This window comes from Artemia franciscana, chromosome 8, assembly GCF_032884065.1.
Source record: "Artemia franciscana chromosome 8, ASM3288406v1, whole genome shotgun sequence".
Lineage (NCBI taxonomy): Eukaryota > Metazoa > Arthropoda > Branchiopoda > Anostraca > Artemiidae > Artemia > Artemia franciscana.
This window is the reverse complement of record NC_088870.1, coordinates 2,616,279-2,630,651: the sequence shown is the minus strand read 5'-3', so window position 1 is coordinate 2,630,651 and position 14,373 is coordinate 2,616,279. Positions and strand designations below refer to the sequence as shown.

At 37.6% G+C, this 14,373-nt stretch overlaps 1 protein-coding gene across 7 annotated transcripts in view; it reads left to right on the top strand.

Annotated features, from left to right (window-relative positions):
• LOC136029875 (tetratricopeptide repeat protein 7B-like) overlaps nt 1-14,373 on the top strand; it is a 235,461-nt gene that overhangs the window by 113,971 nt on the left and 107,117 nt on the right. For all 7 annotated transcript variants that reach the window (XR_010618131.1, XM_065708342.1, XM_065708343.1 and 4 more), the window contains one exon: nt 2,614-2,718. Coding sequence is in view for 6 of the 7 variants with exons in the window: in XM_065708342.1 (XP_065564414.1) it covers nt 2,614-2,718 (105 nt within the window). In the remaining variant the exon portion in view is untranslated. The remainder of the gene's footprint in view (nt 1-2,613; nt 2,719-14,373) is intronic.

Below are 14,373 nucleotides of genomic sequence, written 5' to 3'. Positions count from 1 at the left end.
TCCGAGTGTCAAAGGCAAGTCGTGGCTCAGCATCGGCTATTCGGTTTTTTTCTTCGTATTTTACTGCTTTAGTTTCTTTACTAGCAAATAAATTGTCTTAGTTTCTAGTCTTTGTCTGGTAGTTAATCGACAGTCTTGAGTACTATCTTTGACGGGTGTTTTTATCTGTCAAAGAAAGTCGATTCATCTGTTTCATCTTTCCACTGTGCACTAAAGTGCAAATAAGCGGAAGAAACAACACTGTATGTTTTAATAGTAGACTTTTTAGTGTTTTTTAGGGAGCATAACGCTTAGACTTTACTGTCTAAACTCATAATCTGTTCAAATTTCAAACCATTGTTGCGCCCACCTCCTAGGTCCTTTTTTCTTGACGCTAATTTGAAAGACGTTTCTATCTGTTATTCAGTTTCATTTGTTTTGAATGTCAATGTCGAGTCGTTTTTCAAGACTGGCTGACAGTCCTGAAGGGTATTGCAATTAAGTTTTGAAACATGTTGTTTATGATTATCATTTGTTTTTTTCTTCTTAAAATCCTCCTTTACTTCTTATATCGAACAAATCTGTTTTAGTCTTTGGCAACTGAATGATTTTCTTTACTATGTCAGCCACTTTATATATATCTTGTAAAACGATTAGGTTACATTTTACAGATGAATGATGATGGTTTGCTAAAAACCTTGCTTTTTAGCAGTCGAACTGAGGCTAGTCAAAAAACAGCACGTCCCCGAAGAAGGCTAGAGGAGATTGTGAGGAGAGATTTAAAGGAAGTGAGAACTTCACGGGACGGAGTAAAGGTTGACGCTCTGAATAGAATGGGGTGGGGAAAAATGTGTTTAGCCCTATTTGCCTCCGGTGAAGCTGATATGAGCTATTAATAGTAACATGACTAGTTTGCGGTGCGTTCAGGTGTTTCAAAGGGTTTTTCAAAGGTGTTGTTTGTATTCTGAAGCGACAAAAATCTCGTATAGCCATTTTATTTTGCGCCGGCCAGGTATCGCTAGTGATTTTAAGTTCGCCACGAGTTTTAGGCAGCTCTTCTTAATAACGGGCCTCTGGGTTGGATTGTAGTGTTTTTTTATATTTATTGAATAAAAGAACTTGAATTTGAACTATTCAACAGCAATGAAACTAAACAGAAAAGAGATCTGTTTTGAACTGAAGATGGTTTAGAAATAAGTGTTTCATTGGATTTTGTGATAAAATTTTTCAAGAGGTACTGTAAGCTTATGAAAATTTAACGATAATGCTGACTGCGCCTTACTTTTGAAGAGGCATGATGAATTCTCGAAACTAGTTCTAGCCTATCCTAGTCTTCCTCTCATTTAGTTATGAGGAGTCGTTGTTTGAATTTTTTTGGTTGCCACACTTTAGACCCTCTTCTCACTCTTCACTTCACTTCACTCTCATCACGTCACGTCACTATCTTGACTCACCTCTCACTCTCACTTACTCTTCGGTTCACTCTCACTTCTTCTCTTCTCTGTCACTCTTCTAAAATTGTCAGAAAACCACCCTAAGTGTATTGTTCCCGGACACATAGATGGTTTTACTTTTGGTTGTATAACCATACAACCAAAAGTTGTATAACAGTTTGTTGTATAACAAATACAGTCCGGTAGTAAGGTTCATGATGCGGTGGATTTCCTGGTATTTATTTTAAGGAGCCCTTCAAGTACCTGTTTCTATATCACTGATACCAATGCATCCGTGCCCACGTGTAGTAGACGCTCGCTACTGCTTGTTCATGTGTTTTTGGGAAATTCGGCTGTTATACGGACTAATAATCCATATAGCTGATGATTTCTGAAGCCCTAGAACCTTCTAATTTTGTAAATGGAGTCTTTTATATGAAATGGTGTTTTGAAGAAACATTGCAAAATTTATTGGGGGTTGTGGAAGTTGTTTGATAATCAACTGTGAATCGAGATGATAATGTTTTATTTTTCTTGTAAATATTCCTTTGGTTTTCCCGGGAAAGCATTAACCCCCCCCCCCCTATCTAAGACTATTTGCACCTATTTCTATAATACTTGATTGCTGACATATACCTTATGACCCCTCTCTCTCCACTCCATCTAAGACTTTTTGCACCTATTTCTATAATTATTGGTTACTGACACCAATGCATTCATGGCCCTCTGTAGTAGATACTACTGCTTGTTCTCGTGTATGTGGAGAATTTGACTGTTATATAGGCTATTAACCCATTCAGCTGTAATTATCTTCCTGGGATGGTGTAAAGAGGAAGGTGTTGAATAGATTGGGACGGAGGAGGAGCGTCCTTAGCTGTGTTTGCCTCAGGCGACTTGGTCTCACGGTGACTTGTTAGTAGTAATAGTAGTATTTAAATGCCAAGACTGGCCAAATATCATCATATCAACATATCAAGAGCCTTTGTTCTTATAGCCATGGTGATGGTCTAATCTTGTAAATGAAATCTTTTATTTGGCACGAACATTTTGAGAAACATTGTAAAATTGATTGTGCATTTAGGAAGTTGTCTGATAAAATCAAGGTAGAATATGATAATTATTCATTTTCTTGATTGCGGGGGCTGTCTCGGCTGCAGATGCAGGGGATGTATTTTTGTTTCTTGTATGTTTTCTTTTGCAGAGGGGCCTGGTTCGCGAACACAAGAATGAACTGATCGAGGCTAAGCAGAACTATAGCGATGCAATATCAATTAATCCTTACCATCTTCCTTCACTACAGAGATTGGTAAGTATTTTGTTGTTTTTAAATGTTTCAGCATCACTAGCCTCATTCAAAATTTTTTATTAAATATAATTTACTGTGGATAGCTACAAATGCCTACGCAGTTATGTTTAGCCATCGCTCGATCGTCACTGTGAAGTGGAGACATAACCTTTCATTGACCAAATAAAGAATGGACACTCTACGGTAAGTTAAGTACGGTAAATGCGGTAAGATTCATCTGGACCCAAGCATATATGTATCGAAACGACGAAGAGACCCAGACTTGAAATTTCATTAGTAACCCTCCAAATACGGAAATTTAACAACAATATATATGTTTAAAATATCCTTTCATCTTTATCCCGAATATGAAAAATTTGCTCGTTTTAAAATCCACGGTCAAAAATTATTAGTGTAAGGAACATAGCATAAGAAATGTAACTTTGATAAACGAAAAGGTATATTCCAAAAAAAGGTCTAATCCAAGATGAAAATCACACCATTGAAAGTTTCAATCTTTTATTCACAAAAATACTAGTTTAGTCTTTTCTTTCCTGTGATTGAGAGTGACGGATGTGTGTTTTGTTTTCCTCCAGGGTATGTTGTCTTAAACTAGCTGAGGAGTCTAATTCAAAAGCGAATTTATAATTATTTCGTCCTTCTTAAGTGAAACAATAAACAAATATTGCAAACTTCTAAGGAGCCGTTTTCGATCTTTTTGCAATTTTCGTGAAATTTTTTGGGTTCGAAATGAAGGATTGTAGTCATGCGGGCAGAGACGGAGACTGTCCTCTCAAACCCCCTCACGCTCTTCCTGCTCTCTACGCTAAATTTTAACTTTTGCTTAACTGAAAGCGTGTTAGAATGTAAGGAAGATACCCAGTTTCCAGTTGGTATTTGCAAGTATTTTGTTTGTCAATTGCTTTTCAAATAATGGAACTGGAAAGGGTAAAACAAAATAACCTAAAACAATTATTTTCATTTTTGGATAATTGTGAAAAAAAATCTATTTTTCTTGTAAAAAGCCGAATTTTTAGACGGTTGGAGGTCTCATTGTTTCTGTTCCCTTTAGGCTTTAACGGGGGTCTTTGATTTCATGATCCCACTTTCTAGAGCTATAGTAAGAAAAGGATTTAGATGTCTAGGGCACGATCTCCGGATGAAGGATGAAAGATTACCAAAGATTTTTTTAGTTTCGGCCAACCGTCTATGACTAAACAAAAAGCAGATCGTACTCAGTTGGGGCGGCAGGATGTCGTAAGGAAAGACTTAAGGGAATGGGAACTTCCTGGGAGGATGGAGGAGGAGCGTGCTTAGCTATGTTGGCCTCTAGCGGCTTGGTGTTGCGTTGAGGTTGTAACAGTGGTAGTACTAGTTGTATCAAAAAGTTCGTGGTAACCAACTTTAAGTAAGGAGCAACCCGGCTCAATAATAGCCGAAACTTTAAAAAACAGAATTTTGATACCAATAGATATATCAAAAGAATTAGATTTTCGGACTGATTTCAAATATGTAAGTTTAGTCTTGCCCATCAAAAGTTACGAGCTTGAGAAAATTTGCCTTATTTCCGAAAAAAGGGTGAACAACCCGTAAAAGTCATAGAACCCTAATGAAAATTACACCATCAGATTCAATGTATCAGAAAACCCTGCTGTAGAGGTTTAAGCTTACATCTGCAAAAAGGTGGAATTTTGTATTTTTATGCTGATTTCAAATATATAAGTTTCATCAAGTTTAACCTTACCCATCAAAAGTTACGAGCTCGACAAAATTTGCCTTTTTTTTGAAAAAAAGGAGAAACAACCCCTAAAAGTCATAGAATCCTAATGGAAATCACACCCTCAGATTCACCGTATCAGAGAACCCTGATGTAGGTTTCAAAATCCTATCTGCAAAAATGTGGAATTTTGTATTTTTTCCCAGAAGAAAGATTGCAGATACTTGTTTAATTGTTTTTTTGTTTGTCTTTTTCTGGTGATGATCGTACTGACCCAGTGGTGCTAGATTATCGTGAGAGGGTTCATTCGAATGGAAATTACAAGTCCTAGTGCCTTTTGAAGTGACCAAACATTGGAGGGCAACTAGGCCCCCTCCCACGCTAATTATTTTCCTAAAGTCACCCGATCAAAACTTAAGATAGCCATTTTGTTTAGCATAGTCGAAAAATCATATAACTATGTCTTTGATGATGGTTTATTCCCCAGGAGAAGGGCTGCAATTTATGAGCTTTGCCAATTGCTTACGTATATAGTATTGGTCATTGGGAGGTAGGCCTATACAGACGTTTTCAGGGGAGGTTTTTCTGGGAGGGGGGAGGGGGTTACACGGGAGGAGATTTCCATAGAGGAATTTTTCATTGGGGGAGGGAACTTTCTATGAAGGGGGTGTCGGATTTCTCAGCATTATTTGAAAACGACCAGAAATTAAATAAAAAGAACAATTTTTTCAACTGAAAGTAAGGAGCAACATTAAAACTTAAAACGAACAGAAATTATTACATATATGAGAGTGTTCGCCTGTTCGTCAATACCTCGCTCCTTACGCTACAAGTTTTTTTTAGTACTTTCAACAGATCTATTTATTATAATTAAACGACCTTTGTTATTCAGGTGTCATTCTTAAAGAATTGGAACAAAATTTGAACCAGCGTAAAGACCGATGCATTGACGAGGGGGTGAATCCCCTCATGTCCATAATAGTTTCTGTTCGTTTTAAGTTTAACGTTGTTCCTTATTTTCAGTTGAAAAAACTTATATTAGTATTTCTTTATTTAATATTTTAAAGACTCTGTTTATTTTTGTTTGATTCTCACATAACTTGCTCATTTTTGCTATTTTGCAAATTCACCCCTATCTTCTGAAATAAGTTCCAGAGTCACTGCATGCTGGTAACCCGGTAAAGACTCAATTTTTTATCATTTATCCGAATTTAAGTTCTATGTCACATATTTTCCGTATCTGTATTTTAATCTCAATAGTATTTTCAGTGTTTAATGAATTACATCCTCACTTAGTATGGTAAGGGCTTGCTCCTTACACACTAGCGTTTACTCATTTGAGTTTTATTGAATTTTTCTTTTTTACATAATTTTATTTTTATTTTTAATTAATGTCTGAGATTTATTTATCATTTTCCTTAAGAAAATGTGTCCCAGCAAAATAACAAAATCGGCTACTTGATCAAATTCTTAGGTTTCTTATCAGGACCTTTGGTAGTTCAAAACACCCACTGCGAGATTTTTTTCTAACGTTGAATTATTATAAGTTTTGATTATTTATAAAAAGTTAGGAGTATGTTTCACCTGTGTCCTGGATCTAACAATGAGCAAACATTCAACCATAATGAAGCAGAAGTATTTGCAGAAGTAGAAGCAGAAGCTACCTTTTTATGGCACTATAGCAATCGCCAATTCTGTCGGTCTGTCTGTCCGTCTGTCGGTCCCGGTTTTGCTACTTTAGGCACTTCCAGGTAAGCTAAGACAATGAAATTTGGCAGGCTATCAGGGACGGGACCAGCTTAAATTAGAAATAGTCGTTTTCCCAATTTGACCATCTGGGGGGGAGTGGGGGGCCGGTTAATTGGGAAAAAATAGAAAAATTTAAGTATTTTTAACTTACGAACTGTTGATCAGATCTTAATGAAATTTGATGTTTGGAAGGATATCGTGTCTCAGAGCTGTTATTTTAAATCCCGACCGGATCTGGTGACATTTGGGGGGATATGGGAGGGGGAAACCTAAAATCTTAGAAAACTTAAAGTGGACGGATCGGGATGAAACTTGTTGGGAAAAATAAGCACAAGTCCTAGATACATGATTGACATAACCGGAACGGATCCGCTCTCTTTGGGGTGGTTGAGGGGGGTGGGGTAATTCTGAAAAATTAAAAAATGAGGTATTTTTAACTTACGAACGGGTGATCGGATCTCAATGAAATTTGATATTTAGAAGGATATGGTGTCCTAGAGCTCTTATTTTAAATCCCGACCAGATCTGGTGACATTGGGGGGGGGGGAGTTGGGAGGGGGAAACCTAAAACTTGGAAAAAAACTTGGAGTGGAGGGATCGGGATGAAACTTGTTGGGAATATTAAGCACACGTCCTAGATACATGATTGACATAACCGGAACGAATCCGCCCTCTTTGGGGTAGTTGGGGGGGGGGTAATTCTGAAAAATTAGAAAAAATGAGGTATTTTTAACTTACGAACGGGTGATCGGATCTCAATGAACTTTGAAATTTAGAAGGATATCGTTTCTCAGAGCTCTTATTTTAAACCCGACCGGATCTGGTGACATTGGGGGGAGTTGGGAGGGGGAAACCTAAAAATTTGAAAACAATTAGAGTGGAGGGATCGGGATGAAACTTGGTAGGAAAAATAAGCACAAGTCCTAGATACATGATTGACATAACCGGAACGGATCCGCTCTCTTTGGGGTAGTTGGGGGAGGGGTTAATTCGGAAAAATTAGAAAAAAAGAGGTATTTTTAACTTACGAACGGGTGATCGGATCTCAATGAAATTTGATATTTAGAAGGATATCGTGTCTCAAAGCTCTTATTTTAAATCCTGACCGGATATGCTGACATTGGGGGAAGTTTGGGGTGGGGAACCTAAAATCATGGAAAACGCTTAGATTGGAGGGATCGGGATGAAACTTGGTGGGAAAAATAAGAGCAGAAGTCTTACATGCGTGATTTACATAATTGGAACGGATCCGCTCTATTGGGGGGGGGGGCTAATTCTGAAAAATAAGAAAAAATAACGTATTTTTAACTTACGAAGGAGAGATCGGATCTTCATGAAACTTCATATTTAGAGGGACCTCGTAACTCAGATCTCTTATTTTAAATCTCAACCGGATCAAGCGTAATTGGGTGAGGGGGCAGTTGGGGGGACCGGAAATCTTAGAAAATACTTAAAGCGGTGAGATCAGGATAAAACTGGATGGGAAAAATAGAAACCTGTCTAAGATACGTGACTGACATAACCGGACCGGACCTGCTCTCTTTGGTGGAATTGGGGGGGGGGGCAATTTTGAAAATTGAGGTATTTGTAACTTACGAAAGGGTGACCAGATCTTAATGAAATTTGATATTTAGAAGGATCTTGTGCTTTAAAGTTCTAATTTTAAATTCCTACCAGATCCTGTGACATTGGGGGGAGTTGGGGGGGGGGGAACTGGAATTCTTGGAAAACGTGAAAATTGGGGTATTTTTATCTTACGAATAGATGATCGGATCTTAATGAAATTTGATTTTTAGAAGGAATTCATGTCTCAGAGCTCTTATTTCAAATCCCAACCAGATCTTTTGACATTGGGGGGAGTTGGAGGGGGAAATCTTGGAAAAAAAACTTGGAGTGGAGGAATCGGGATGAAGCTTGGTGGATAGAATAAACAAATGTCCTTGATACGTGATTGACTGAATCGTACTGGATTCGCTCTCTTTGGGGGAGTTGGGGGGAGGGGTTCAGTAATTTGGCGAGTTTGGTGCTTCTGGACGTGCTAGGACGATTAAAATTGGTAGGCGTGTCAGGGAGCTGAACCTCGATAAAGTCGTTTTCCCAGATTCGACCATCTGGGGCTAAAGGGAGAGGAAAAATTAGAAAAAATTAGGTATTTATAACTTACGAGTGGGTGATCGGATCTTAATGAATTTTGATTTTTAGAAGGACATCGTGACTCAGAGCTCTTATTTTAAATCCTGACCGGCATTAAGCCTCTTATTTTCCTTTTTAAATCAATCTATTGATTCATAGAATTTTGTTAGAGCTCATACCATATGATCTCTTGGCTCTTAGCTCTTCTCGCCTGGTCACAAGTGCCATATGAGCTCATAGCTCTATTTTTTTCTGGAGAACAACGCGAAGCTTGGAGCTTAATCAATGATGTCTGGATTTATTTTGATGTTTTTCTAAGAAGATATGGTTGAATGAATTACAAATTTAATGTCTCTTTGTGATGAAGGGACTTAGGGCAATGCTAGGAAAAAAAAGTAATGTTTGCAGGGAGAGGGAGGGTCAGTAGAAACTTAAAAATTGCAAATTATGCTAAATACAACGTTTTTCGGAAAAAAATTGAAATGTCGATAAATTTTTGCAAAGGTTTTTGCGTTTTATTTCTAATGAAAATACAAAAAAAAATCTCATTTTTCAAAATTTAAGGGGGGAGTATTTTCAATTTTTTTTATTGAAAATACAAAAATGCTTTAAGAATTTAGGGGGGGGTCACGTTTTTTCATGTTAGTAGTTTGTACATCAAGGCGATACCGTTTCAGATACGTTACTGAAGCGACGATCCATAATTGACAGTAAAAAGCCAATTTTTTCTCTGCAGAGTAGTACAAATCCTGAGGTTAAATCAATGATATTTGGTTTTTGTTTTGCTTTTTCGTGTAGCAAATCTTAGTATTTCTCTTAGCGAATGTTTAACGAAGTAATCTATTGTTGCGGTAAGGCGGAATAAATTGAAAGTAGCATGTCTTTTAGTGATGAAGGGAATAAGCATGATACACTGAAATTTGAGGAAAATGGCAAGCTGTTCCAATTTAAATTTCCAATATTCCGATTTTAAATATTCTTGTTTTTGTATTGAGTGTTGGCGAGTCAAATGTTTTTGACTGAATCGACTTGACTCTCGCTAAAAAAAACAATATTAACCCATTTTAAGAACATGGCATTAAGTATAAATAGTCAATAATAAATTTTAAAGACAGGGAAGGATCATGTCGAGGCTGGGCCTGACTGACCTGGTCCTTCGTCGAAGAGTGCATCCGATTGTTGTCAGTTATGGGTGGAAAGGTTATGTTTTTTTTTTTTCATTTATTAACATTCAGCCCTGTTTTGTTCCTTGAATACAGATTGAAATACATATATTATTTATGCAGCGTTTGAAGAGTGTGGGTAACTTATAACAGTAGGAACTGATGCTAGTGTCAAAAAATCATCAACGCCATCTAATATTTGTCATTTTTGTTTTTTTTCAATCTTCACAATTGTGTTTGTTACTAGAAGGTGAGATCAGATACTTACTACTCCACTAATTTTGGCAATTACAGTAACTTTGCCTTATTATTTACACTAAGAGAACGCCAAGAAACTTCAAGTTTCAGACGATGATGGTGATATATGATTTTTCGAGGACCATCTACATTTTCCGCATATAAGTTATGCCAGAGGCGCCATTTGGACCAAATCTTGGGGTGGGCATGAACTCCATCTTGCCCCCCCCCCCCCGAATCTCTTCGTGTCGCGTAATCATCTAGGAAATGGGCATTTGACAGAACTCAAGAATTTTATTATGTATCTAACCTACTTTCAAAGTTTACAATGATTAATAGCAAATAGCGTAGTTACCCCAAGGGTCGTCAAGTAATTACGCTCTTTGGTTAATAGGTATGCAGTAATTTCAAATCAATTGGACAGAATGGATTAAGTTGGACATAATGGGTTATTATGGCCGGCAAAGGGCCCTTTGTGGTGAAAGCTTGGGCCCCCTGAAAAATCTGGGGTGGGCATTCATCCACCCCTGACCCCCCCCCCCCAAAAAATGGCGCCTCTGAGTTATACATACTATTTGTCAAGCCCGTATCCAGGGGGGTTAGGGCCTTGACCCCCCCTTTAAATTTATTCCCGACTTTCAAAGCGTAACAAACATGCATATAAACAAATTTTGATGCGGTTTTAATTTTTTTTTTTTTTTTAAGTAAGACAATTGTTGTTTAAGCATTATGAAGGGGTTTTTAAGTAAGCTTAAGTATCAGGAGGTTGTTATTTTAATTAAACAATAATTGCAGCTAATTGTTGTTTATGTATTAGACTATTTTCTGAATAAGTTTAAGCATTAGGAGATTGTTGATATAAAGACGGTTGTAAGAGGAGACAACGGTTCTAATGATCTGACTGGTTCTGGCTGGGAAACACCGATCGGTTCGTCGTGAACTACTGTTGTGAACTCGGTTTGTTGTGTAAACCTGTTGGTTTGAAAAAGACACAAAAAAATAATGCAAACCAACAATATCAGTTTTTTGTATAAAGCCTAAGACTAGACCTGACCCCATTAGTAGGGGGTTGGAGTGTCGTTGTGTGGTTAGCCAATATTATTTTCGAAATCCGTGTTAAGGCCGAACGCTCCTCCAGAATTTATACTGCCTGTTCAGTTCTTTTTCAATCGCGGCAAATCACACAAATACTCAAGGTTATCAGATTTCACTGCCGTCATTAAACTCAAGGGGTTTCTCACTGAAAATTACGATTAATGTATATTCATTCTTCGTAATTCGACAAGTAAATAGGAATATTTATTTGGAAAAGAACTATTATTCGAGGAGAAAATTAGGGAAAATGTTATTCGAGATTTTTTTTTTTGGAGGAGGGGGGTTCAACTCTTACGAAAGAAATACCAGGAAAACACAGGAAAATTAAACATTTCGCTGAGAAAATTAAGCATTATACAAATTTAAGGTGGGTGAATCCCTCGCCTGCGTGTGTGCCTGTGGTCTGGTCATCATTATTTGCCAGGAGACGCGGTATAAAATTGTGGAAATTACAAATAAAAAGTACATATTTTCGGCTTTTTAATTCATGCAGACCTATTTAGAAAAATATAATTTAAATAATTGCTCGCAGCGAAGTGACAAATTTATTTCATGTTATCAAAAAGTTCGTGGTAACGAACTGTACTAAGGAGCGACCCGGCTCAATAGTAACCAAAACTCTAAAAAACGGATTTTTGATACCAATAGCTACATGAACAAAATCGCATTTTAATGCTGACTTTAAATATATGAGATACCTATCTAAAATTACGAGTCTAAGAAAAATTGCCTTATTTTAGAAAATAGAGGGAAACACCCGATAAAAGTAATAAAACCAAAATTACACCCATCCGAATCAGCCTATCAGGGAACCCTACCGTGGAAGTGTTAAGCTTCTATCAGCAAAAATATGGATTTTTTTTTTCCAGGGGTGATTATATCGAACCAGTTGTCATAGAATGTTGCGAGCGGGCTCATTCCAACGGAAATGAAGTTATATACAAGTGAATTATATATAAAAAATGAAGTATATAGTACCCTTTTTAAGTGATCTAAAAAATTGGAGGGCACCTAGGCCTCCTCCCACGCTAATTATTTTCCCACAGTCATCCGATTAAAATTGTGAGATGGCCATTTTATTCAGCTTAGTCGAAAAACCTTATAACTGTGTCTTTGGGGACGACTTATTCCACCAGAATCCCCGTGGAAGGGGCTACAAGTTACAAACTTTGATCAGTGTTTATATAGTAATGGTTATTGGGAAATGTACAGACGTTTTCAGGAGGATTTTTGGTTGGGGGGGGGGGTTGAGAACAGGGGGTTATGTTGGGGGAACTTTCCATGGAGGAATTTGTCATGGGGAAGAAAATTTCCATGAAGGGAGCGCAGGATTTTCTAGCCTTATTTCAAAATAGAATAATTCAAAAATAAATATGAAACAGTTTTTTCAACTGAAAGTAAGGAGCAGCATTAAAATTTAACACTAACAGAATCCAGAAGTTCGTTACGTAAGCTAACTCGTAAGTTACGTAGATCTTTTACTAGCAAAAACGTTCGTAAAATATTAAAAGTTCTAGTTGCCTTTTTAAGTAACCAAAACATTGGAGGGCAACTAAGCCTCCTCCCCTGCTCCTTTTTTCTCAAAGTGATTCTATCAAAATTATGAGAAAGCCATATAAATATGAAATTTCGTTTTAATTATTCATCTGTGGAGAGCCAAAATCAAAACATGCATTAGTTCAAAAACGTTTAGATATTAAATAAAAAAAAGACATGTTTTTAACTGAAAGCAAGGAGCAACATTAAAACTTAAAACGAATATAAATTACTTCGTATGTGAAAGGGGCTGCTCCCTCCTCAACGCCCCGCTCTTTACGCTAAAGTTTTACTCTTTCTCTCAATTCTACTTTTTAAAACAGAAAAAAACTTTAGAGTAAAGAGCGGGGCGTTGAGGAGGGAGCAGCCCCTTTCATATACGAAGTGATTTCTGATCGTTTAAGTTTTAATGTCGCTCCTTACTTTCAGTTAAAAAAAACTTGTTTTTTTTATTTAGCTTATCCATACGGGTTCATTAAAAAATATTCTAAAGTTCGATTGTTGCTTGAGTATTTGTATATCTGAATTTGTATTCGGATAAGACTGTAATGACACATGATAACTACCCATACCTAGCACAGTTGGATTTATATAAACGGTTCTCGTATGTCCATACTTCTTGGCAACCTTCCGTCGACAATTTCTGGTAACAGTGCCTCAAAATAAAATTTTTGTAGATTTGGCAGCATTTTGTTAGACCAGAATTCACGTTCACGACCAATCTTTTCATAATATAATTCCTCTTCTCCTAAAAATATTACAAAGTATACAAAATCAATGTCACAACATTCCAATTGCATTTGAATTTGGTAATAGTAGTCATGTGTTCTTTTCAGCTTTATTTCACTATTAACTTTCTTTTCTAGACATGTATTTTTTTTAAGCGCTATCCACTCTTCCAATGTAAGCCCTTTTGCTGTCAAAGGGCACTTCACCTCCAAAAGAGCCTTCTCACCCGAAGGAAAAATTGCTATCCCGTCCGGACTGGCCCCTAGAAACCCATATTCCTTGTGAATGAAAAGCCCAGCAGAGTTCACAATGCAACCCATTTTCTTTGCAAAAGCTGCAATAGCTACAGGCTCATACATCTGACCATGCTCCATTGCCTTTGTTTGGCGGTTTCTGGGATACAGCAGCTGCCGAACTAATGAACCCACAGTCTTCAACCGCCTTTTACAAACAGCACCAGCTACGGAAGCTGTAATTCTGTTTTTTCTGTATTCTATCCAGCTATTATCGATAGAATTTCTCTGAAGCCTAGTGGCTTTTTCCATACTGAGGATTTCTGTTGCAGTACATTGGAGACGAGTCAAAAAATCTGTTTTTGCAATTTCGAGCGCACTGCAATCAAGATCCGGAGCAGTTGCGTTCTAGCCGTAGTTTTTGTCTGCTCCGGTTGGCTCCCTGATTTCTTTTGAAGGGAGTTTTGTGGAAGCATGAGTGAAAAGGCACTTTCTAGCAGACAGTTTTTTACGTCGAGCAGTAGTCATGGCCCGCTGTTGTGCAAGTTTTTTCAACTGCTTACTTGGTGTAGATCCTACAGTTCTTCGAAATATTTCAAGGCGAGCTGAGTGACCTTTCGTAAATCGGATTCCTGCTGCTTTAACACGGGTGGTATATCGCGCACTTTGGCTAACCATAATGTTTTTGCCACCTATAAGCCTTGCAACTATGCTCATAAAATATTCTGCCAGGTTGCTCGTGTGGTTTCCTATCAGTAGACGAGCCCTTCTGGTCAGCGTATCAAAGGCTGAATACACATGGCTGAGAAAGATGCTGCTAGGGGTGTCTTCAGGATTGACCTGTAGAACTTTCCCGGAGAACGAGCAGCGTGTAGGACAAAACTTATGGTCGCCACGGAAAAAATGTAGAGGAATTGCCTTCAGCGCACTGATGAGATCCTTCACGCTTTTCTTCTCTGTGGTGGCACATACAATTGCATTTCTGGCAAAATCACACATTTTCTTTATTATTGCGGCACTAAGAAATCTTCTGCATTCGGCATTTTCATGCTGCTTCTTATATAGTCTGTTTTTCAAGCATTTG